A 22,361-nucleotide genomic window follows, 5' to 3' on the forward strand; every position below is an offset into this window, starting at 1 on the left:
GGTGGTTGAGGTTTTGGTGGTGGATGGTATGAAGGTCTTGTTGTAGGTGGAGCAGCCACTGGTGGAGTAGTAAGGGATGGGAGACCAAGTGGATGAATTGGTTTATCTGTCCTCACTGGTGTCTTGGCAGTTATTGGTGGAAGTTGTGTCTTGGGTCTTTCAGTTAAGTGGGCAACACATTTGACAGTTGGGTTTCCTGTTGTTCCTGGTGGACAAGAACATGTTGGAGTGTTGGATAACGTATGACATTCAGCATCCTCTCCACAGAGTGAGGGGCTACAGATGTCTCCACACAGATGATTGATACAGCTGTTGTCAAATGGACATTCATCGTTACTTTTGCAGCCCACAGGCTTTGGAGACACTGGATGATGGAGAATTTGAACAGGATCTATCACTATAAATGGGGGCGTGGTGGTGGCAGCAATTGGGGTGGGCAATGAACTGGAAACACCCTTTACTGGACGAATAGGACTATGTTCAATGGGACGCTGAGTCTCTGCTAGAGGACCAAGTGTTGTGGCAGGTTCTTCAGTGGCTAATGCAAAGCAACTCAAGAAAGGGTCTCCAGTAGTTCCTGGTGGACACGAGCATTGTGGTCGGTCATAATGAATTTGACAGTTTGCATTAACTCCGCAGTAGCCTTGTTGACACACATCTGCACATAATCTGTTGATGCAGGAAGTGTGGAAGGGACAATCATCATTACTCTCACATCCAAGGGAAAGGGGAGGGGGTGTTGGGAGGAAGGGTGGTGGTAGCTTTGGAGTGAGTGGTCTCTCACGTTCGGTAGAGGGGTAATCAGCAATTGGACGGTGGGTGGTGGTAGGAAGTGAAACTGGCTTAGGATATAAATCAACAGATACTGGTGGCTTTTCTGCAATGGGTGGAATATGATGACAATGATATCCAGACCCTGTGTAGCCCCAAACGCAGGAACACGTTGGAAAATGATTCACTGTTGTACAATCAGCGAAGGGTGAACAAGGGTTGGAGGTTATGCATGGATTGATGCATTGGCGCTGAACACAAGCTTTATTGACAGGACAGTCCCTATCATAAACACACTCGGGGGATGGTGTCGTGAACTTTGGGGCATGACACCCAATGAATGGATTGCCAATGAGGCCAGGGAGACACCGGCAAAGAGGACGATGATTGGCACCAAAGCATTCCACACCGTCATTACAACATGGGTTTGCTATACTGCACACTGATTTGCACTCATTGCTGTAGCAAAATTCGTCATCGTCACAGTGAAAGTCCATAGTACATTCATAGTCTGGATCAACAGAAGGTGGTGTCGCTGTTCCAGGTCTGATAGTGGCGTGAGTCGGATATTTAGCAATGGGAGGAAGGGTTGTGGTGGTGGTTTTCAGTTCACAGTAATAGCCATTGCCTATGTAGCCAGGAATGCACTTGCACTGTGGCATGTGAGAAGTAACTGTGCACTCAGCCATGGGGGAACAAGGATTGGCAACACGACATGGGTTGATGCACCGTCGCTCAGCACAAGCCTTGTCCCGAGGACATTCTGCATCGTTGACACAGTCTGGTCTGACTGTGCTGGACAAAGGGGTGCAGGCAATCTGTGGATTGCCCTTGAAGCCTGGCGGACACTTGCAGACGGGACGGTGGTGGATGACGGTGCACTCAGCCTCTGTGGCACAGGGGTGGGTGGCAGCACATGGGTCCACGCACCGCCGGTTGATGCATGTGTGAATGGGGGAGCAATGTGAGTTGGCCTTACATTTTGGAGGTAGTAGAGGGGGTGAGGGCTGGGTAGTAGGTGTGGGAACAGGATCAAAGGATGGGGGAGTTTGGGTACCTATAAGCGGGGGTTTGGGGACTCTGGTGGGTGAGCACCCTTGGTAAGGGTTGCCCGTGTACCCAGGGTAGCAGAAGCACATAGGAACATTGTTAGTTATATGACATTCAGTGTTAAAGCCACATGCATTCAGGGGGCACTGAAGGGTCGGCGATGGTGCTGAAAAGAGTTAGGGATCATGCAATTAACACATGCACAGGACATTCTTTATAATTTGTACATTATAATACATGCTATGGATGAGATATCATCTGCACGCAAACTTAAGATATAAAAAACGTAAACAAGGGAACAGGTGAAGTAGAATATGCCATGCATTAGAAACATGCTTCATCAGCCTGCAAGACACAAGTTATGCTCTCTCTCTCTTTCTCTCTTTCTAAGTAAATACAAATTAAATTAATTAATCAGTTAATTAATATATAAAAACACACACACACACACACACACACACACACGCACACACACACAAATGCACATGCACACACACACACACACAAATGCACATGCATATGCACACACCTCGTGCAAGAATAATTATGTAACACATACAATGCTGCCATGCTTTCCCCTCAAAACAGAACATCTATCGTGTACTCACCAGGGCGGCATTCCACCTGCGGGTCGCCTGTGAAACGTCGAGTGCATGTGCACACAGCCCGATGATTTATCATGTCACACACGGCATTGACGCCACATGAGCCTGGGCAAGTGTCCACACACTTTTGATTGACACATGTCAGGTATTTGGGACAGTCTGAGTTGATGATGCACTCTGGAGTACATTCCACATGCGGGCGACCATAGTAACCTGGGTAACACGTGCATTCTGCTCGATTGTTGACAACTTTACAGTTGGCGTTGGTGCCACATGGGTCTGGGTTACAAGGGTCAGCTGGTTCTTCTGCAAGAACAATCGGCTTCCATTAAACATCCATGAGTCAGAAAACAATTTACAATGCAGTCACTGGGGAAAATGGTGTTTCATGAGCAATCTTTAGCCTACAAAGAGCAGGGTCAGCTTAGGCACAAGCAATACATGCAACCAATCACTAATATATGTTTTAAAAACAATGTATGGATTGATATTTAAAATTTTAAGAGTAAATTCCCTAGATGATGTGGAGGGAATTATATTTTGGAGCCTAAAAACAAAGTCACTAGAAAAATAGAAACAGTACTGCACATGTATCACATAGAAAAAAAAGGCTTTACTCGAGCTAGTACATTTTTTTTTTTTGGATGGCAAGTTGTAGCTAAGTGAGGAGTCAAACCAAATGATATAAAATGGGATCACAAAGGTTTGAAAAGGCATTACATAAACAACATAAGCAAATGAGTCAAAGAGAAAAAAAGTTGACATGAGCTTCATTTCAATTTTTACCTGGCTTGGGGCGGCAAGATTTTAGTGGGTCACCAGTGAACCCATCAGGACAGCTACAGCGTGGAGTATGGCTGATTACAGTACACACAGCTTCATATCCACAAAGACCTGCACATGGGTCTTTGCACTTGTAATTGATGCAGGCCTTGCTGAGGGGACATTCAGAGTTGATGGTGCACTCAGGCTTGCATCCGACATCAGGATCTCCAAAGTAATCTGGCAAGCAGGAACACACGGCCCTGTCTGCTACAACACGGCAGTTGGTGTAGGAGCCGCAGGGTGTTGGAATGCAGGGGTCTGGTGGTTCCCGAACTGTATGGGCAGACAATGTGACTTATGGAAGGGTTGTGCATGATATGAAAACATACATTCAGCAACAAGCATGGCAATTGGCAATCATTACCTATTATTTGTTTTTCTGTGTATAATGCTACTTACTGAGAAACTGAGAGAGAAAACTTACTTTCTTGGCAGCGGGAGAAGGGATCGCCAGTCATGGTGCGGGGACAGCTACACACTGGATTGTGATTAACCACCTCACAGAAAGCATTTATTCCACAGGTGCCAGGACATGGGTCAGCACACTTCTGCTTAATGCATGCCAGGTACTGTGGACAGTCTGAACTGAGGAGGCACTCGGGCTTACACTCCTGATAAGGGTTGCCAAAATAGCCGTCGATGCAGGTGCAGATGCCCCGTGTTCCCTCCACGCGACACTTTGCATTTACAGCACAAGTTCCCTCACGGCAAGGGTCATCTGGTTTTGGAGTGGTTGTGGGCACAGCTGCAAGTGAATAGTAGAAGCAGGTCAGAAATATGATTCAGTTTGTTAAGATAATGAAACTTCTAGTAAACTTCACTGAGGACACACCAAATAATTTTATTGGAAAGGTCATTATATCTGATGGTAAATACTCTCACGCTCAGTCGTTGTGCCAAAGCTTCACAGACAGAAGAATTGTATGTTACTATAAAAACTGTAGCTGTACTCAGAAACAATATAAGGGCATCGTGTTATGACTCCTACGTGTCATATACAACTCCCATGTAATGAACGAGTAAACCACTGCCTGATGTTTGATGCCTGCCAATGCCACATCTCCTGCCCTGCCACACAGTGGATGACACGCAGAATATACTCCCTCTCAGTACGTACGTTCTGTGTGTTCTATGGCTATGGTGAGTGATTTTATGTGCTTCAGGTGTTATAACTTCGTGATTCCAATAGATTTCCAAGAAAAAATCATCAAAAAAATTGTTGGGTCTGTGTTACTGCATTATGTATTATAGGTGGGGCTCAATGGGTCAATCAAAACCTTCACTGAATAGTCTGTTTACTGACTATACTGATCAGACCTGCATATATCTAAATGTTTCCTAACTTTCTTTTTGTAAAAGCTGTCAATATCACATTTTAGTTTTGCATTTATAAAAACAATCAGGTCACTGTGCAACAAGTCTTTCTACGGAATGCTATACATGAAAAACTGTTTTGTGTCACACGAGCTTGATATAGAAAGGAGGGTGCTAGTGTGATCTAATGTGATGACAACCCATGAAGGATGGTGTTAGTTTGAGTCAAGGGTTGTTAAGTCAATGCTGCAGTTACAGACTTCCACACAAAACAAACCAAACCATTAGGAAGCAGTTGTTCAATTTGTTTTATGTATTTAGATAAATCATCTAGAATTAAAGAACAGAGCATCAAATAAGAGCTGGAGCCTGGAACTTGCAAATATTTCCATTATAACTTCTTCAGAAATATCCCAATTGGGTGATATAGGTATCTGTAACCCTGGTAATTCGAGTGTGATGTAACAAGATAACACTGAGGTGTACTTACTGGGGAAGGGGACGCAACGGGTGAAGGGGTCGCCAGTGAGGTGCTTGGGGCAGTAGCACACTGGCTTGTGGTTGGTCACCTCACACAATGCTTTAGTACCACAAGCACCCACACATGGGTCACTGCACTGAATGTTGATGCAGGCCAGATGGCTGGGACACTCGGAGTTGCTGATACACTCGGGGCGGCAATTAGGTGGCTTATCATAATAGTTAGGAAGACACTCACACACTGGGCGTTTCTGCACCACACGGCAGTTGGAGTTTGGTCCACAAGGGCTTGGGTTGCATGGGTTTACAGGCTCTGGTGGTAAGACTGATAAATGTCTGTGTTAGCATCTAACTACAGGCAGCAAGGAGCAAGTATTTCCCCTCCCATATGACACACACTGGTACCATGAAAATAGTTATATAAATAAAAAAGAAAGGAGAACACACACACACACACACATCTCTCTCTCTCTCTCTCTCTCTCTCTCTCTCTCTCTCTATATATATATATATATATATATATAGAGAGAGAGAGAGAGAGAGAGAGAGAGAGAGAGAGAGAGAGAGAGAGAGAGAGAGAGAGAGAGAGAGAGAGAGAGAGAGAGAGAGAGAGAGAGAGAGAGAGAGAGAGAGAGAGAGAGAGAGAGAGAGAGAATTACTATGCATTTCTTGAAAACATTAGGATAAGGCATGCACCACTCACCTGGTGTGATACGACAGGCCCGGTAGGGGTCGCCGGTGTAGCCAGGGTCGCAATAACAGGAGGCAGTGTGCTTTACCACTTTACAGTTGGCCTTTACACCGCAGCTACCTGGGCAAGGATCGATGCATTTGAGGTTGGCACAGGACAGATGCAGTGGACAGTCCCTGTTTGTGGTGCACTCTGGTCGACAATGTATGAAGGGGTCACCAAAGTAGTCAGGCAGACAACGGCAGTCACCCTGGTGCCCTACTGGTATGCACTCAGCATTCACACCACAAGGGTTGGGGTCACACGGCTGTGCTGGTATTGGCGACACGGTGGTGGCTGGAGAATGCAACACAACAATACCATATGTGAATAATAATCATAACTATGGAGTGATTTCAGAGAATGATTTAGATTTATGAGGCTTGCAAAGGCAGTTTGTAAATTCATTAGTATGTACATTTACTTTAAGCAGCAGAGATTCAACTACAAAATTCCTTTATGGTAATTGATATGATCACTTGAGTTACTTGGTACACCCCTCAGGACAACCTCAAAACTGAGGGCAGAAGTCTTTCTCAGTCATTTATGTACATAATGCATACTTAAGAGTACATCACATGATCTGACCCATTTTATTGGTGATTTTAATAACAAAAACTGCTAGCAGTTACTACAAATTCTTTATATGTGCCACTGATTTCTAAATAGTACAGTCAAACCTTGGTTTATGGGTGCCTTAGTTTACAAGTGTTTTGATTTATGAGCAAAAAAATCCCACAAAAAATGCCTTGGTTAACAAGCGTTGACTTGGTATACGAGCATCCTGGTTGCTCCATTTTTTTTTTCACCACCCCCTGGGTGAGGGCACAGGCTATATGGAGGCATTCAGGGTCAAGCGCATACGTCCTTTCGAGGAGGGACCACAAACCCTTGTTGGATGACGGCTCATTAAGGGGAGGGGAGGATGCCGATAGTCCAACTCTATCGGTTTACGTCAGCCTAGCCGACCAAATTGGTCTTTCGACGAGGACTGGCGTGTCTCTTTGTATATACAAGATGAAGATGTGAGCGTGGCTTCCATTTGTTCGCTTCAAGATGAGTGCTCAGAGCAGAAAAGTGGGAGTACAGTCTCAGTTAGGGCTGCCACTTTGATCTAAAAAAAATAAGGACTGCACCATCCCATTCTCCAATACAGAACAAATCCATATTTTAAGGAACAGATGGGAACCCTAAAATTTCTCTGGTCTGCCATGACTGACAACCGCTTTCCGCTGCTGGTGAAGGCAAGAGGAATGGGGGAGAGACGTTACGACGTGTATTTTACATGTATTTCAGGACGAGCCTTGACAAACATAATTTTATGGACTGGTTTTGAGGTTCATCGAAAAATGCGCTCACTACAGTTTTAACCCTTTCATGCACCAAAAGTTTAATAAGTTTCTCTTTCCACTGCAACATCCATCTGGGGCTCCCTAAGGGGCCTTGTGGAATGGCCTGATTGTGCGTCAAATTTTTTTTTCATGTTATCAATTTCACCCACGAGTATTCTTTTTTTCCTGGTATTATTATATATCGTTGGTTTTGGAAGGGATTATTCTGCCTTATGAAAGAAAAAATATCAAGAAATGCAAATAAATAGCAAAGTTTACCGACTCCGAAAAAACATTGAGTAAAGATAAATAAGAAATGCTCATGTTCACCACCTCGTAGCTCGAAACTTCCTGAGTCGACTTTTTATGATTTATATGCCAATAAAAGGGGATTTTTATGGGGATTCCAACACTATCATTGGCATTTTTATATGACCAGCAGTTCTTGATAAAATGGAGGAAAGCTATATTTTTCTATCTATTTTGTTCTTTCCAGTAGAATAAACAGCTCAAGGGCAGCAAACAAAACACAACAGCCAAGTCAAGGCAGTCAAAATAATGTCAATTTTGTCTGGAATAGAGTTCTGATAATAATAACAGACATGACTATTAGCCCACCTATTTGCTGTCTGGAAGAACTTCGCAAGATGCAATAATAATCATAATAAATACCACAAGTCTCTCTCCCTAACACTCTCTGCTGGAGTTTTTTTCACTTTTTCCATCATCACCATCACTTTCAAGAGAATCATCATCCTGCTCTGCACAAATGGGTCTCAAAATCTCTTCACTTGATAATTTCTTAGCCATATTTTCTAATAGTAACAGTTACTGGTCCTTGCGAATATAAAACAAAATATGTATCACGGCACGATCACTTTACATCGGAAGGAAGAATAAATTTCACCAACTTCATCTGATGACTGTAATATAGGCTTACCAGGCTCCGGACACAATTTAAAGGGGTGACAGTCCGCGCTCACAGGCTGCCTGCTGACAGGCAACTAAGCCACGGGCAATTATCACTTCAAATCCAACGGCAAGAGAGAGTTGACGATTAGTTTATTTTATAGATCTAGCTTGGATCTTTGACTCAAAAAATTGACGCAATTCTGAAAGATACTGTATTTTTGGCGAATTTTAAAATTTTTTTGGCACGATTCGAGTCAAAAGCTCAGATGTAGATGATTCCGTTTTGACGCGAATTGCGTCATGGTGCGTGAAAGATTAAAATATTGAGTTTTATCTGCTTAACCATTCAAACAGACAAATATGGAACAAATGGCATTCCGTATTTTAAGGAAAAGGTGGCAGGTTTGCAACCCTAAGGCATCATCTGATGGTATATGGCCTTTTTGAACGACCCCCCCCTTCTTGAGACTGTTCTTCACCTCCCTCTTGTAATCTGCCAGAGCGCTCTATCTTGTCCTTGGATGAACCAACACTATTTCTCATTGTCACTAATCAAGGACAAAACGTGTTAATTTAGTCACAGTTACGGGATCTACAGTTCATTAGGAGTATCTCGGTAGCTACTTAGTGTCATTGCATTAAAACGTCCTTTTTCTCTACAAAATATTGACAACTGGCATCATTTCACTTTCTTGTTTCTAACGATAATGATGTTTTCATACCGGTGTGGTGTCATCTGTCATCCACGTATCCTAAGACATCCCATCTTGACTGCGCATGCGCGGGCTTTGTTTACAAACAGAGGGTGGATGAATTTCGGCACGGTACCGTGTCTTTTGTCAACTGCCTATTGTGATCCGTCCAATCTGAGTTTATTTATTTGTCTTTAAAGTAAATGATGACGTATGTTTTGAATTTGAAAATTGCTTGAAATATGAAAGTTTCTTCCTGCACCCCTAGTATGTCGGTAAATATGATAAAATAGATATAGCCTGTACCCCTTGTATGGCAGTAAATGTGATAAAAGAGATAACCTACACCCCTTGTATGTCAGTAAATGTGATAACCTGCACCCCTTGTATGTCAGTAAATGTGGTGAAAGAGATAACCTGCACCCCTGGTATGTTGGTAAATGTGATAAAAGAGACTTCCTGCACCCCTTGTATGTCAGTAAATGTGATAAAAAAGATAATCTATACCCCTTGTATGTCTTGTCGCCATCTTGCCTGGACAAACTATGATATCAACACTCTGTGTTTGTAAATAATGGGTTCCATGCATGCGCAGATCAGGATGGGATGTCTTAGGATACGTGGATAGCAGATGACACCACACTGGGAAGTTCTTACTTATCCTACAGTGATGCTTTAAAATGGTCTGTGGTGCAACAGTAGCACAACAGTAACTTCATTAACTCTATTTCCATCCTCGCCTGGCAGGGTTACCCAAAGGAAGCTCAGGAAATGGTCATCGTCATATGCCTATGGAGGTGCGGCAAGCAAGACAGTGGCTGTACCCAGCCCTGCCGTGGGTTGTGCAGGACCCCCAATTCTTGGCAAGAATTGGGGGGCAATTCTTTAAAATCTGATGCGCCAGAGCAAGAAGCGCAAGAATTTCGCAAGATTTGTGATTAATTCTTGAGACCTAGGATAATTTTTGGCTGCCAGATGACGGCTCTAGTCTTAGTCCACGTTGTAAACTAGTAGAAATAGCATCCGTATGCTCGTGTCATGTTTTCAGTACTACAGTTTGAGTTCTTTGTGCTTTAACAGTGTCCCTCAGAAAGATGGTTAAAAGGGATGGTGCTGCAAAGAAGAAAAATGGAACGGTGGATACGATGCTCGCAACAGGAATGGGGGGTGAGCCTCAGCAGCTTATATGCCCTCCTGGACTGCTGTTCACCCTCCATCTTGTATGATACGTTGGGTTAGCTTCACGTTGATGGTCAAACTTAGTTCCGGTGCCTAGAGAATAGGGAAACTGTGGCTGCTAAACTCAGGGGCGAAGCCTGCACCTCCAGTGTAGTCAGCGGTTGTGGGAGTCTCCGTAACAACCGTAACACATTGGTTTGTGTTTCATATTATTTATCATTGCTATTTGTAAGTAAAATTATTTTAATCCTGTAAATAATAACATATAAAATAATTTTTATATAATTTTTTTTTTGAGATTTGGGATGCATTAATGGGATTTACATTAATTTCAAAGAGGAAATTCGTTTTGGTTTATGACTGTTTTGGTGTGCAAGCAAAATTCTGGAACGAATTAAACTCATAAGCCGAGGCTTGACTGTATGTATTCTGTATTCTAGAGAAATTACTAGAATGGCAAACCATGCAGCTGAATCCCTGCAATGACAAATAACATTAAACTTTCAACACTTCAAAAATCACATGATACTTACGTATTGGATATATTGCGATGGGGGCACGAGAACAGTGTTTCCTGGGGTCTCCTGTTAAGCCTGGTGGACAGAAACAGCGAGCCTCATGGTTTATCACGCTGCACTGAGCCATAGATGCACATGCCTCAGGACAAGGGTCAACACATTTTTGATTTACACAGGCAAGTTCCCTGTTGCAGTCAGTGTCAAGTATACACTCTGGGCCACACCCCAACTCAGGATTGCCGAAGTATCCTGTGACACATTTACACTGGTGTTGGTACCCTTGTTGATGGCAGAGGGCATTGGCACCACAAGGGTTTGGAATGCAAGGGTCATGGGGTGGGGCTGGGGGCTGAGGAAGCACCACCTCCGGTCTTGGAGTAACGAAAGGCCTTTCAGTCTGTGGCGAAATGGGTACATCATGAAGTGTTGTCTCAGCAACGGGTGGAAAGGGTGTTGTGGGAGGCTTTGTTTTTTCAGTCACAGGTGGTGGCAGAGTGGGAGGCTTGGGAGTAACAGGGATGGGAGCAAGTGTACAACGTATGAAGGGGTCCCCAGTGAAGCCTGGCAGACAGCTGCAGATGGGATTGTGGTTGATGACGCGACACTGGGCCTGAACCCCACATGTACCACGGCATGGGTCAACACAGCGATTCTTGAGGCAAGCCAGGAGAGGTGGACACTCACTGGGCACTATACACTCAGGGCGACATGCTGGGGGGTTGCCAATGAAGCCAGCCTGACATGAACACCTCCTTTCATTGCCCACCTCCCGGCAGATGGCATTGGGCCCACATGGGTTACCCTCACATGGACGCCGTGGGGGTTCAGTGGGTCCCTCGGCTGTGGAAAAGTAATGCAAACCATGTTAGCTCTTTGACTTAAAGTAAACATCAACAATAAAGTAGTAGCAAAGCAAGACAAAGAATTTGAAGTAAACACCAACAATAAAAATCAAGTATTTTGGTATCATAGACTTTACTAATAGAATGTGCTCATCCTGCTCACATATGCACACACACACACACACACACACACACTAACTAACTGGGAGCATATGCCGGGGGTGACACTTCACTCACTATCTCCACTCTTGATGGTTCCTTTGAGCAAGCTCCCTCACAGACACTCTATCCATCCCAAGTCCCTCCTGGCAGGATTGACTCACTTGCCTCATCCATGAGTTAAGTGGACATCCCCTTGTTCTTCTCCACTCAGGGTTGTCATGTGCATAAACAACCCTATGACACCGACTGACCCTACTGACATAGATTGCAAGTTTTCCCTGTCAAAACTCATTTCAGCGCTCTACCAGTATGCAAAGAGCTAGAATATGGTCAGTTGTTGACTTACCAGGCATGCCTCAATTCTATAGCCTAAACTTACATGAGGGAGTGAACAGACACTGACTTTTCAAACTGAAACTGATAACTTTTGGCATTTTCTTTTAATTTCTATTTGTAGCTTCGTTTTGCCCATGGCTTGCCTCCTTAGTTGCAAAGATGCTACACATATTCATTACAGAGAAAATGTATCCCAACTTACGTGTAAAACACCGTACAAATGGGTCGCCAGTGAGCTCCTTAGGGCAATAACAGATGGGGTTATGGTTGATCACCTCGCACAGAGCATTAACACCACACACACCGGGGCAGGGATCAACACACTCCTTCTTGATGCATGCCTTTGTCATGATGCAGTCGTTGTTCAGAAGACATTCAGGGCGACATCTGGGGTACAGAACATGCATTATTCTCTCTCTGTTTTTAAGTTAATCAGTGACATTTGAATACATGAAGACATATATGAATGTATTATTATACGGAACTCTCTCTCTTCACTTAGCCTAAGAAACAAGTTTGAAGAAATGAGATGTCTTGTTTCAACAGAAAATTTTGACGTAATTGCTATAACTGAAACATTTATTGACACCACAAATATTCCACAAAAATTCCACACCATAAATTACTTTATAAATTAAAGCAACTAGGTATTGATGGTAAAGTACATCAATGAATTGCAAATTTGGTTGAGCAACAGAGAGCAAAGAGTGGGGATTGACAAATTTAACTCAGAGTGGGAGTCTGTCACTAGTGGTCTCCCTCAGGGCTTGGTTCTCGGCCCGGTGCTCTTCATTATTTACATCAACGATGTGGATATTGGAATCAATAATCTCATTAGTAAATTTTCAGAAGACATAAATATTGGTAACTTAGTCCTAACAGACGAAGGCAGACAAAGCCTCCAAGAAGATTTGCACAAAATTTCAGCTTGGTCTGATAGATGGGAGATGCCTTTTAATATAGCTTTTCAAGTTGGAACAAAAATAAGAGGCTTGATTATGAAATCCGTGGTGTTAAACTCAAAAGCATTCAATGTGTCAAGGGTCAAAATCGTGTCAAACCTCAAATTTTTACAGCAATGGATTGATGCAGCAAATACAGTGAACAGAATTCTGGGCTTCATTTTTTTTTTTTTAAATAAAGATGCAATAAGAACATTAGAACATAAGCAACTTAATATTTACTTAAGTAAAAATTAAAAGTTTTGGTGACTAAATTTAATCAATATAATTTAACTTAGGTTTAAGGACAAACCACCAAGTCTGGGCCATAGGGTCTGTGTGGTCTGAAAATCTATGTAAATCTCTCTCTCTCTCACTTTAACACTGATCTAAAATTGCAGACATTTTTCTTCCTGTTTTGCCCTTAACCTGTCTCCTATACCTTAAGTGGCATAAGAACATCAATGAACTAGCATACTGACCTTGGGGGCTCTCCGATGAAGGCGGGGAGACAAGTACACTTGGCCCTATTGCCCTGGACATGACATTCAGCATTGGAACCACAGGGACTCGGCTCACATGGGTTTTCCTCCTTGTCTTCTATGGCTGCAGAAAGAGAGAGGGTAATGATATTGAAGAAGAAAAGTAATGGGAAGTGGAAAGATTAGATTAGGAAAATGATATGTAGGAAGAAAAGTAAGCAGGAGGTAGAAAGAAGGGATTAGGGAAAAGGAACAGGATAGAAAGGAGAGACTGGATGTAGGAAAGGAAACTGTCAGGGTTGGGTGATCGCAAAGGAGAAATTGATACAGGGATGTAAGGGATGTGGAAAGATAATGTCTAAAAAGAAAAAAGAATGTGGAGTGGAAACAGGGATTGAATTTTGGAAAGAAAACAATCTGGAGCAGGCATGGCAAGCAAAATATTCTAGAAAATCAAATGGTTCTTAAAAGAACAACTCTAAGCACAGTCAACAAAAAAATAGTCCTTGAATGAAAAAAAATGTCCTTTGAAGATACGAGTAATTGTCCCTTTAATGAAAAATGGCCCTTGAAAGGCAAATGGTTCTCTTGAGACAAACAGTCAGCAAAAAATGGTCTTCAAGAGAAATAAAAATGGTCTTTGGTCAAGAGGAATTGTCCAGGTAGTGGTTCTTGAAAGATGAAATGGTCCTTTAGAGACAGAAATGTTGGTTCCTTGAGTGTTAAATTGTCCTTGGAAGACAAAACGTCCATGGAACAAAATTTCCTTGAAAGACAAGTAGTCACTGAAGATCATATTGTCCAAAAGAGACTAGTGGTCCTCTAGCATGTTGACAGAAATGGTCCTTGTATACAATGGTCTTTGGTTGAGAAAAAAGAAATGGTCCTGAAAAGACTTTGGAAGAAAATTTCAACAAAAACGGTTCTTAAATAAAAGTCCCTTAGTCGAAAAAAGATTGAGTATTGTCCAGGTGGTTTGTCAGTGTGAAGACAGTTTGTGGTTGCAGAACAGATGGTCCTTAGTTCAGTGGTCGAGTAAGCACAGCCTTGAGTCATGAAGTATCAGTCTTGCATAACACAATGTAAAAACAAGAGGCATTTGTGGAGGCTTACTTGGCTCTGGGAAGCACCGTGAGTAAGGGTTCCCGGTGTATCCTGGCAAACACACACAGCTGGGATGGTGGCTCAACACATGACATTGAGTATTGAAGCCGCAGGTGCCTGGACATGGGTCTATACAACGCTGATTGATACAGGCCAGGTTCAAAGTACAGTCAGAGTTGATGGTGCACTCTGGTCTACACTCTACGTACGCATTGCCTTCATACCCAACAGGGCAAGTGCAGGTCTCACGACCATCATCCAGAGGTTTGCACAGAGCTGATGGGCCGCAAGCAGATACAGCGCATGGGGCAACCTTCTCTGGCACCACGGCTTCAGGTGTCACTGGTGGTAGTGGTTCTGAGACCATACAGTCCCTGATTAATATATGGACACACACACACAAACACACACATATCCACACATACAGCATATGTATCCGTATTGCAATATAATTCAGGGGTCTCTATAGTGACAAGTTGAAGTCTTACTCGGAATACATCTGTAGGTTGGGTCACCAGAGAACCCAGCAGGACAGCGGCAGACAGGCCTATGATTGATGATGTCACATAAAGCTTGGCGGCCACAGGCACCAAGGCAAGGGTCTCGACACTGCCGGTGGATGCATGCCTCTTTCATGGCACACTGTGAGTTAGTGACGCATTCAGGAACACACCCGGTTGGTATATTCGGGTCACCAAAGGTTCCTGGACGACATTGGCACACTGCAATTTTGCCCTCAGCACGGCAGTCGGTGTTTGGTCCACATGCATTGTGGTCACAAGGGTCTACTTCTCCTTCTGGCACCACAGCTTTGATGAGGATGATGGACAGATTTTTAGCATTTGATAACAAAGAAGAAAGCTAACAATGACAAAGCAATATGCAATGATGATATATTAAGCAAAAGCTTGCGAGCTTACCATGGCAAATCAGGCAAGGCAACAAAACAGCATAAAAATTCACAAGACATTGAAAAGCCAGGTGCAGCTGTGTATTGGCAGAAACAAGGTGGACTGACTCTAAAGGTACACAGAAAATGGTGGTGCAGCTTACGAATGACGCTGGGACGAAGGTGACATACAGTGTAGGCATCGCCGATGTACCCTTGTGGACACAAACATTTGGGATTGTGGCTGACAACAGTACAGAGGGCATTGGAACCACAAGTGCCTGGACAAGGGTCACGGCACTTTTGATTAATGCAGGCAAGAGTTAATGGGCAGTCACTGCTTACAATGCATTCAGGTCGACATTGTATGTATGGGTTGCCTCTGTAACCTTCCAGACATGTGCACACGGCATGGTTGCCTGATGGCGTGCACTGAGCATTGCTGCCACACGGACTAGGTTGGCAAGGCGACTTAGGGGCTGGTAGTGGAGCTGAAAATAGCATGCAATTATTCATAATAAATAGTCATCAAGTGGTGGTGTTACAAAATGCATGAAATTTGTTATTCTCAACGAGTGAGCAGTATGGTGATCAAAAGGCATGAAGCATACCAGGTGTCGAAGGCTGACAGATTCTGAAGGGGTCGCCAACCATGCCTTTAGGACAGGAGCAGATCGGGTTGTGGTTTGAAACTTGACATTGTGCCCCCAAACCACATGAACCAACACAGGGATCAATGCAGCGCTGGTTGACACAGGCACGGTCATAGGAACAGTCCAAGCTGGTGATGCACTCTGGTTTGCAACCCAATTCTGGTCGACCGAGGAAGCCAGTCAAGCAGGTACATGTTCCCCTGTTGCCTACAACCTTACACTCAGCATTGGCTCCACATGAGGGTGTGCAAGCCGTGGGGGGCGGGCCAGGGGGATGTTCAACGTCTGGTTCTAAAGCACATGACCAAAGTTGTTGATGAAAATGGTAATTAGTCATCGGTAAATAAAATTTCTGGTCTGCAAAGCTTCCTTAGAATATGCTTGGTATAAATAATAAAATAGAATAACATTGATAATATAAGTGACAAGGAATAAACATACCTATTGGGCTCATCAATATCTTTATAAAAAGAAAGCACCCAAGTAATATGAAGAAATGCCAACTCACCCTTTTCATAGCATTTGCTGTAAGGGTTTCCAGTGAGGTCATCAGGGCAGCTACATGAAGGCCTGTGAGACACCACCTTGCAGACAGCATTGACACCACATGAACCTCCACAGGGATCAACACACTTGTAGTTGACACAGGCCTTGCTCAAGGAACAGTCTGAGTCAATGGTGCACTCTGGTCTGCATGGCTTGCCAAAATATCCGGGCAGACAGGAACACACGGCCTTGCTGCCAGGACCTTGGCGGCACTCTGAGTTGGGGCCACAAGGGCTAGGTTGACACGGTGACTTGGGTGGTTCAACCACTGATGTAGACAAAAAGAAAATTGTTTGAAGTCATTGGAAGGAGGCAACAACTATGCAGCAGCTATAAAACAACAAACAGATTTATCTATGTATGTATGTGTATGTATGCATGGTGAAATGGTTAGAATCATGAAGTCCTGAAGGAATGGATTCCCACCCAGCAGTCTCAAATGCCAATGAGATGGAAATAATCAAGGATGACACTCAGCTTATGCCCCAAACTTTTCCTTTAAGTATGTTATCATGTATGCATGTGCATGTTAATGAACTATGACACTAACATTATGATGAAATATACAAAAAATACAAAGCTAAATTGTTTAAAGAAGTTGCAAGGGGAAGTAAATTAATATCAGCCATAGAAAATTAATAAAACAATGACATAATAAACTCACGTATAGCCATGCAGAACCTGAAGGGGTCGCCGGTCATGCCCTTGGGACAGTAGCAGATTGGGTTGTGGTTGTCCACCTCACAGAGAGCATTGGTTCCACACACATCCACACAAGGGTCGCGGCACTTCTGGTCAATACAGGCTTCAGTACGCTTGCAGTCAATATTGGTGACACACTCTGGTTGACAGGCCTTATTGGGGTCCCCTATATAGCCTGAGAAGCAGGAACATACAGGTCTGTTGCCCGTTACGCGGCACTCTGTGTTTATGCCACATGGAGAAGGCACGCAAGGAGTGGCTGGAGGCTGAGGTGTGATTTTCCCTGGGTCAATGGGCTCAGACAAAGGATCACAACGTGTGTACGGGTTGCCCACGAAGCCAGCTGGACAGGCACAGACAGGTCGATGTTCAATAACCTTACAAAAAGAGTCAATGCCACAGGCCCCAGGGCATGGGTCAATGCAGAAGCTGTTAATGCAGGCTGTGTGGCTGGAACAGTCATCATGAGATACACATTCAGGCTCACATCCTCTGGCTGAGTCTGCATCTCCCGTGAAATGTGGATGGCATGTACACACGGCATAGTTCTTGTCACTGACTGTGCACTGTGCGTTGGGTCCACATGGGGAAGGCTCACAAGGATTATCGGGTTGAGCTTCACACAACACGTGGGCATCACCCTCATAACCTTGGCGGCAGCGGCACTCAATGGCAGACCCACGGATATGACATTCAGCATTCTGACCACACAAGCCAGGGCCGCATGCTGGAGGAGGCTCTGTGGTGAGGAGGTTATAAGGTGAGAGAGATATAGACAAAAATGAAAATTAATGTAGTAATGCTAAATTTTCTCCACAAGATGCTTACCTTTACAGCCAGTATAGGGGTCACCAATGAGCCCTGGTCGACAGTAGCAGAAAGGACTCCTGTTGGCGTCACAAAGAGCGCCTTCCCCACACGGCGAGGGGACACATGGGTTGACAGGTGTTACACATCCTCGTATCGTATTAGGTTGACCCACATAGCCTGGCAAACATGTGCAGCGGTAGAAATCATTGACCACATTGCACTGTGTGTTAGCGCCGCATGGTGAGGGCTCGCAGGGGTTGGCTGGTGGGCTGCAGGGGACGGCGGGTGGATTGCCAACAAACTCGGGAAGACAGAAGCAAACTGGTTTGCCGTTCACGATCCGACAGCCAGAGTTGGGGCCACAGGTATTCGCGGGGCACTCCTCACCTTCAGGGACTTTTGGGTGACAAATAATAATAAAATAACATAAAAATAATGATAATAATAATAATCATTATGATAATGAAAAAATCAACTATGTAAATATAAACCAAGCCACTTACTGCACTTCTCAAAAGGGTTGCCAGTGGTGCCTCGTGGACACACACAGATTGGATTGCCGTTGTCCAGTTCACATAGTGCGCCTTCGCCACAGGGGTCATTGTCACAGGGATTGATTGGTACGGTACACCCTCGGAGCGGTTCACCCAGGTAACCAGGTGGACACCGACAAGTGGCTCGGTGATTGGATACTTCGCAGATGGCATTCTGACCGCACTGACATGGATCTTGGCATTGGCTGTTGATGCAGGCCTCAGATGGCGGGCAGGCACTGTTGTCTCGGCAGCCCACAGCTACAGGGAAACAAAGTGAACAGTCAGTAAGACACAACTGTATCAGATGCAGGAATACATGGATAGGACCAAGGTACATATGCACTTCTTCCCTTGAGTCCAGCACCTTGGAAAGTGTAAGTGACAAAGCAAAACTTACGTATGACACACTCAATGTTAGGGTTGCCACTGTATCCAGCAGGGCATTGGCAGGTGGCCATGTGGTTGATGGCACGGCAGATGGCCGTAGGGGCACATTCGTCCCTTGTGCAAGGATCCATGCATGTGCGGGAGAGACGGTCGCATGCCAAGTTGGTGGGGCAGTCTCGGTTGTAATGGCAGACGGGCACGAGACTCACTGTGGTGGAAAAGAGTTGTTAGTGTTACCCTTTAAAGTACTGCATTTTCTAGTGCAAAAGTAAATTTGTTGTAAAAGTTGACCTCCCAGGGCCATAATGTGTTTGACTGAGAAGTAAATATAGTTCCCTAGAAGAAGAATAACCTAAATCAAAGTAGATTACCTGAACTATTCCTAAAAAAAAAAAAAAAAAAAAAAAAATCCACAAGTACAATATAGGGTAATCTCCAAACTCAGCATCCAACAAAAAACGCGAAAAACAATCAAGCGTACAGTACATACGACTTCCTCACAAAACAACAAGGAAGGTATCGAATGCCGGCAGTCACACACACACACACACACAAAAAAAAAAAAAAAAAAAAAAGTCAACATGTCAAAAGAGATGACAGCAAGACAAGATATGAGATGCTGGATGTCACATGAAGTTTTCAGGCCTCATGACTGAAGGGCATGACATTTGAACAGCAAACATTCGACCAGTTGATGAAATTGTTTTAGTACCTGTATGAAGTTTTCCATTTGTAGAGGGGGGAAAATCTACATCCCACACAAAAGGCTATATCGAAAGTGAAATTAATGTATCATGCTGGGGTATGATTTGTGAAGAATGGTAGACACAAGAATAAATTTTCCATGCAAGAAAAGATGGTATTGTGTGGGATGTTTTGTAAATGAAAAGGAACATCCCCCCCAAAAAATACAGATGCACAACCCTTTCCTTGACCCTGTGACTGTTGGGGAGCAGAACGACGGCAGTGGAAGGATGGAGAGGTTCGTCATGCAGTGTTTATATACTACAGGAGACTTGAGGCAGTTCCTCAGTTCAACACAACGGCTTTATATACATCCGAACCACACAACTCTCCAAGTTTGTTATGGTTCCTACAAAGTACTGCAGACAACAGCATAGTATCCGCAAAGTTTGTCTATATAACCATCAAATACAGTACAAAAAAATGTTTTCTTTTAATAATTGTAGAAAACCAAACAAACTCTGAGAGTTGTTTAATTCAAACACATATAAAGTAAGTGTGTTGGACTCTGGAACTGCTTCTAAGAGTAGTGTGAGCTGTATTGTCAGGCATCCACACCTCATAAGATGGCTGTCAGTCAGGGGTCATGCATGTGAGGGAGGGCAAGAAGGCAAGGATGCCAACCAATGGGATGATGCGGTGGTGCACAAGGGGGAAATGTTACCTGGGGTGCACACATCACGCGGGTCTCCCTCATACCCATCTGGACACTGACAGATGGTGCGGTGGTTGATGACGCGACAGAGGGCACCAACACCACACGGGGGTGGAACAGTGGTACAGGGATCACGGCACTCCTTGGACACACACGCCTCTTGCAGTTGGCACTCGATATCCAAAGAGCAGTAGCCAGGGACTGGGGATGTCTCAGAGTCAGGCAAGTGTCAAAGTCAGAGGGAAGGGAGTCAGAATAGCATAAAATAGACAAAAACAGTGTGTCAAGAAAGAAACTGGATAGATGATGCAAGTCATAAATGGATGTCAACACAAAGAATGACAGGTAAGTGAAGAGTGTCTTACTTGGGGCACATCCTAGTCTTGGATTTCCAGTAAAACCGCTGGGACAGAGACATATGAGTAAATCACGTTCTTTTTGGCAGACAGCACCCTGCCCGCACTCCGTGCATGGGTCTTGGCATACCCCACCCTGGCACACACGGCCTGCCGGGCACTCATCATCCCTGGAGCACACTGACCGAACACAAGCAGTTTCTGGGGTACCTGTATAACCTGCTGGACACTGACACACAGGGCGGTGGTCTGTGACTGTGCACAAAGACCCTTGAGGGCATGGTGCAGCTTTACAGGGGTCCTGGCATAGCCGCTCAATGCAGGCCTCATCTTTGGGGCAATCATAGTTTACACCACAAACGGGCACAAGTGTGCAGCCTTGGAGGGGTATGCCAGTGTGGCCAGGAGGACACATACAGGTGGCAGCGTGGGCTAGGGCGTGACATGTGGCGGAGGGCGGGCAGGGGTTACTTCCCAGCCGGCAGGGGTTGACGCACTGCCCACTGTAGCACTCTTCAAAGGGGTCACAGTCATCGGAGGTGAAGCAGCCCACTGTGTCGTCAAAAGTCATGCATGAGGCAGCACTTTAGTCTTTCATAACACATGGAAACCCACTCAATGCTCCCACCTATACAGTGTATAATGCACCTAGCTGTTACTGGTAAGTTCTATTTCTAATATTAATTGTTTTAATGAGTTGTGATTAATGAGTCAGTAAAATGCTTCCTGTCTTAAAAGCAAATATTAATACATCCAATTATAAATAAATAAAAATCTTGAGAGCATCTTTTGTACAAAACTTAACCTGACGAGAAAAAAGTTGGAATTTTTTATGCTATCAGATGGTAAAGAAAACCTGATACAGAAAGTCGTTGAAGAGGGGAACGTGAATATGGAGGCGCATTTGGTGACAACTTACCAGGAGAGCAGCCCTTAAGAGGGTCACCCTGGAATCCATTACGGCATCGGCACTGGGCACTTTGGTCACTGTTGATGCACTCAGCGTTGGCCCCGCAAGGGTCGTCATCGCACGGATAGCGACATTCGTTGTTAATACAAGCTTGTGTTGAGGGACATTCCTTGTCACTGCGGCACCCCGCTGCTGAGGGGGCCAAGTTAGTGGTTAGGGGGGAATGTGTGGTACTCATCATGAGCAGGAGGTATTACCTTATACTCTATATTATTGTTTTAGACTAATTAGTATGATATATATGGTCAATTGGAGGAAAATGTTGAGATGCCAAGATAGGCTGAATGACAGTGAGACAAGAGGGAAGATGTCAGCTTACGGGTGATAATGTCTGTGCCGCAGAAAGTATAAGGATCTCCAGTGTAGCCTGGCTGGCAGATACACTGGGGGCGATGGGCCCTAGTGCTGCACTCAGCTCGGGCAGCGCATGGATTGGCCAGGTCGCAGGGGTCCTTGCAATTCCGGTTATAACAAACCTTGTCGTCTGGGCACATAAGGTCTGAGGAGCAGCCTGGCAGCGGGGTCGTGGCTACGTCAGGGAAGGGACAGGGATAGTCAGACAGAGATAACTCACCTTAGAAAGCTACACCGCTGTGGGTGGCTACAGACAGGGTAAGGAAGGTCTAAGGATGGTATACATTTGGTAGGTTTTCACAATAGGAAAAAAAAAGGAACACCTACATATCGACAGTAAAATACATATTCCTAACGAAGGGATGGCAATTATTCTACTCTCAGTGACACACACACACACACACACACAGATAAACACATGATTCACAACGAAGATATGAAAATTTTACTCTCAGCTACACACACACACACACGCAAAAAAAAAA

The 22,361-nt window shown here is 44.4% G+C and overlaps 1 protein-coding gene across 4 annotated transcripts in view; it reads right to left on the bottom strand.

Moving 5' to 3' along the window:
* Nucleotides 1-22,361, bottom strand: part of LOC127007397 (uncharacterized) — a 236,880-nt gene that overhangs the window by 62,814 nt on the left and 151,705 nt on the right. For all 4 annotated transcript variants that reach the window (XM_050878330.1, XM_050878328.1, XM_050878332.1 and 1 more), the window contains exons 36-56: nt 21,842-22,051; nt 21,472-21,654; nt 20,562-21,104; nt 20,206-20,397; nt 18,808-19,005; nt 18,378-18,668; nt 17,893-18,270; nt 17,027-17,803; nt 16,325-16,630; nt 15,775-16,107; nt 15,328-15,654; nt 14,763-15,083; nt 14,284-14,631; nt 13,171-13,294; nt 11,950-12,134; nt 10,423-11,247; nt 5,749-6,072; nt 5,056-5,370; nt 3,676-3,996; nt 3,213-3,524; nt 2,430-2,732 (exon numbers count right to left, since the gene is read on the bottom strand). In XM_050878330.1, coding sequence (XP_050734287.1) covers nt 2,430-2,732; nt 3,213-3,524; nt 3,676-3,996; nt 5,056-5,370; nt 5,749-6,072; nt 10,423-11,247; nt 11,950-12,134; nt 13,171-13,294; nt 14,284-14,631; nt 14,763-15,083; nt 15,328-15,654; nt 15,775-16,107; nt 16,325-16,630; nt 17,027-17,803; nt 17,893-18,270; nt 18,378-18,668; nt 18,808-19,005; nt 20,206-20,397; nt 20,562-21,104; nt 21,472-21,654; nt 21,842-22,051 — 7,116 coding nt within the window. The remainder of the gene's footprint in view (nt 1-2,429; nt 2,733-3,212; nt 3,525-3,675; nt 3,997-5,055; nt 5,371-5,748; nt 6,073-10,422; nt 11,248-11,949; nt 12,135-13,170; nt 13,295-14,283; nt 14,632-14,762; nt 15,084-15,327; nt 15,655-15,774; nt 16,108-16,324; nt 16,631-17,026; nt 17,804-17,892; nt 18,271-18,377; nt 18,669-18,807; nt 19,006-20,205; nt 20,398-20,561; nt 21,105-21,471; nt 21,655-21,841; nt 22,052-22,361) is intronic.

This window comes from Eriocheir sinensis, chromosome 35 (genome assembly GCF_024679095.1).
Source record: "Eriocheir sinensis breed Jianghai 21 chromosome 35, ASM2467909v1, whole genome shotgun sequence".
Classification (NCBI taxonomy): Eukaryota; Metazoa; Arthropoda; class Malacostraca; order Decapoda; family Varunidae; genus Eriocheir; species Eriocheir sinensis.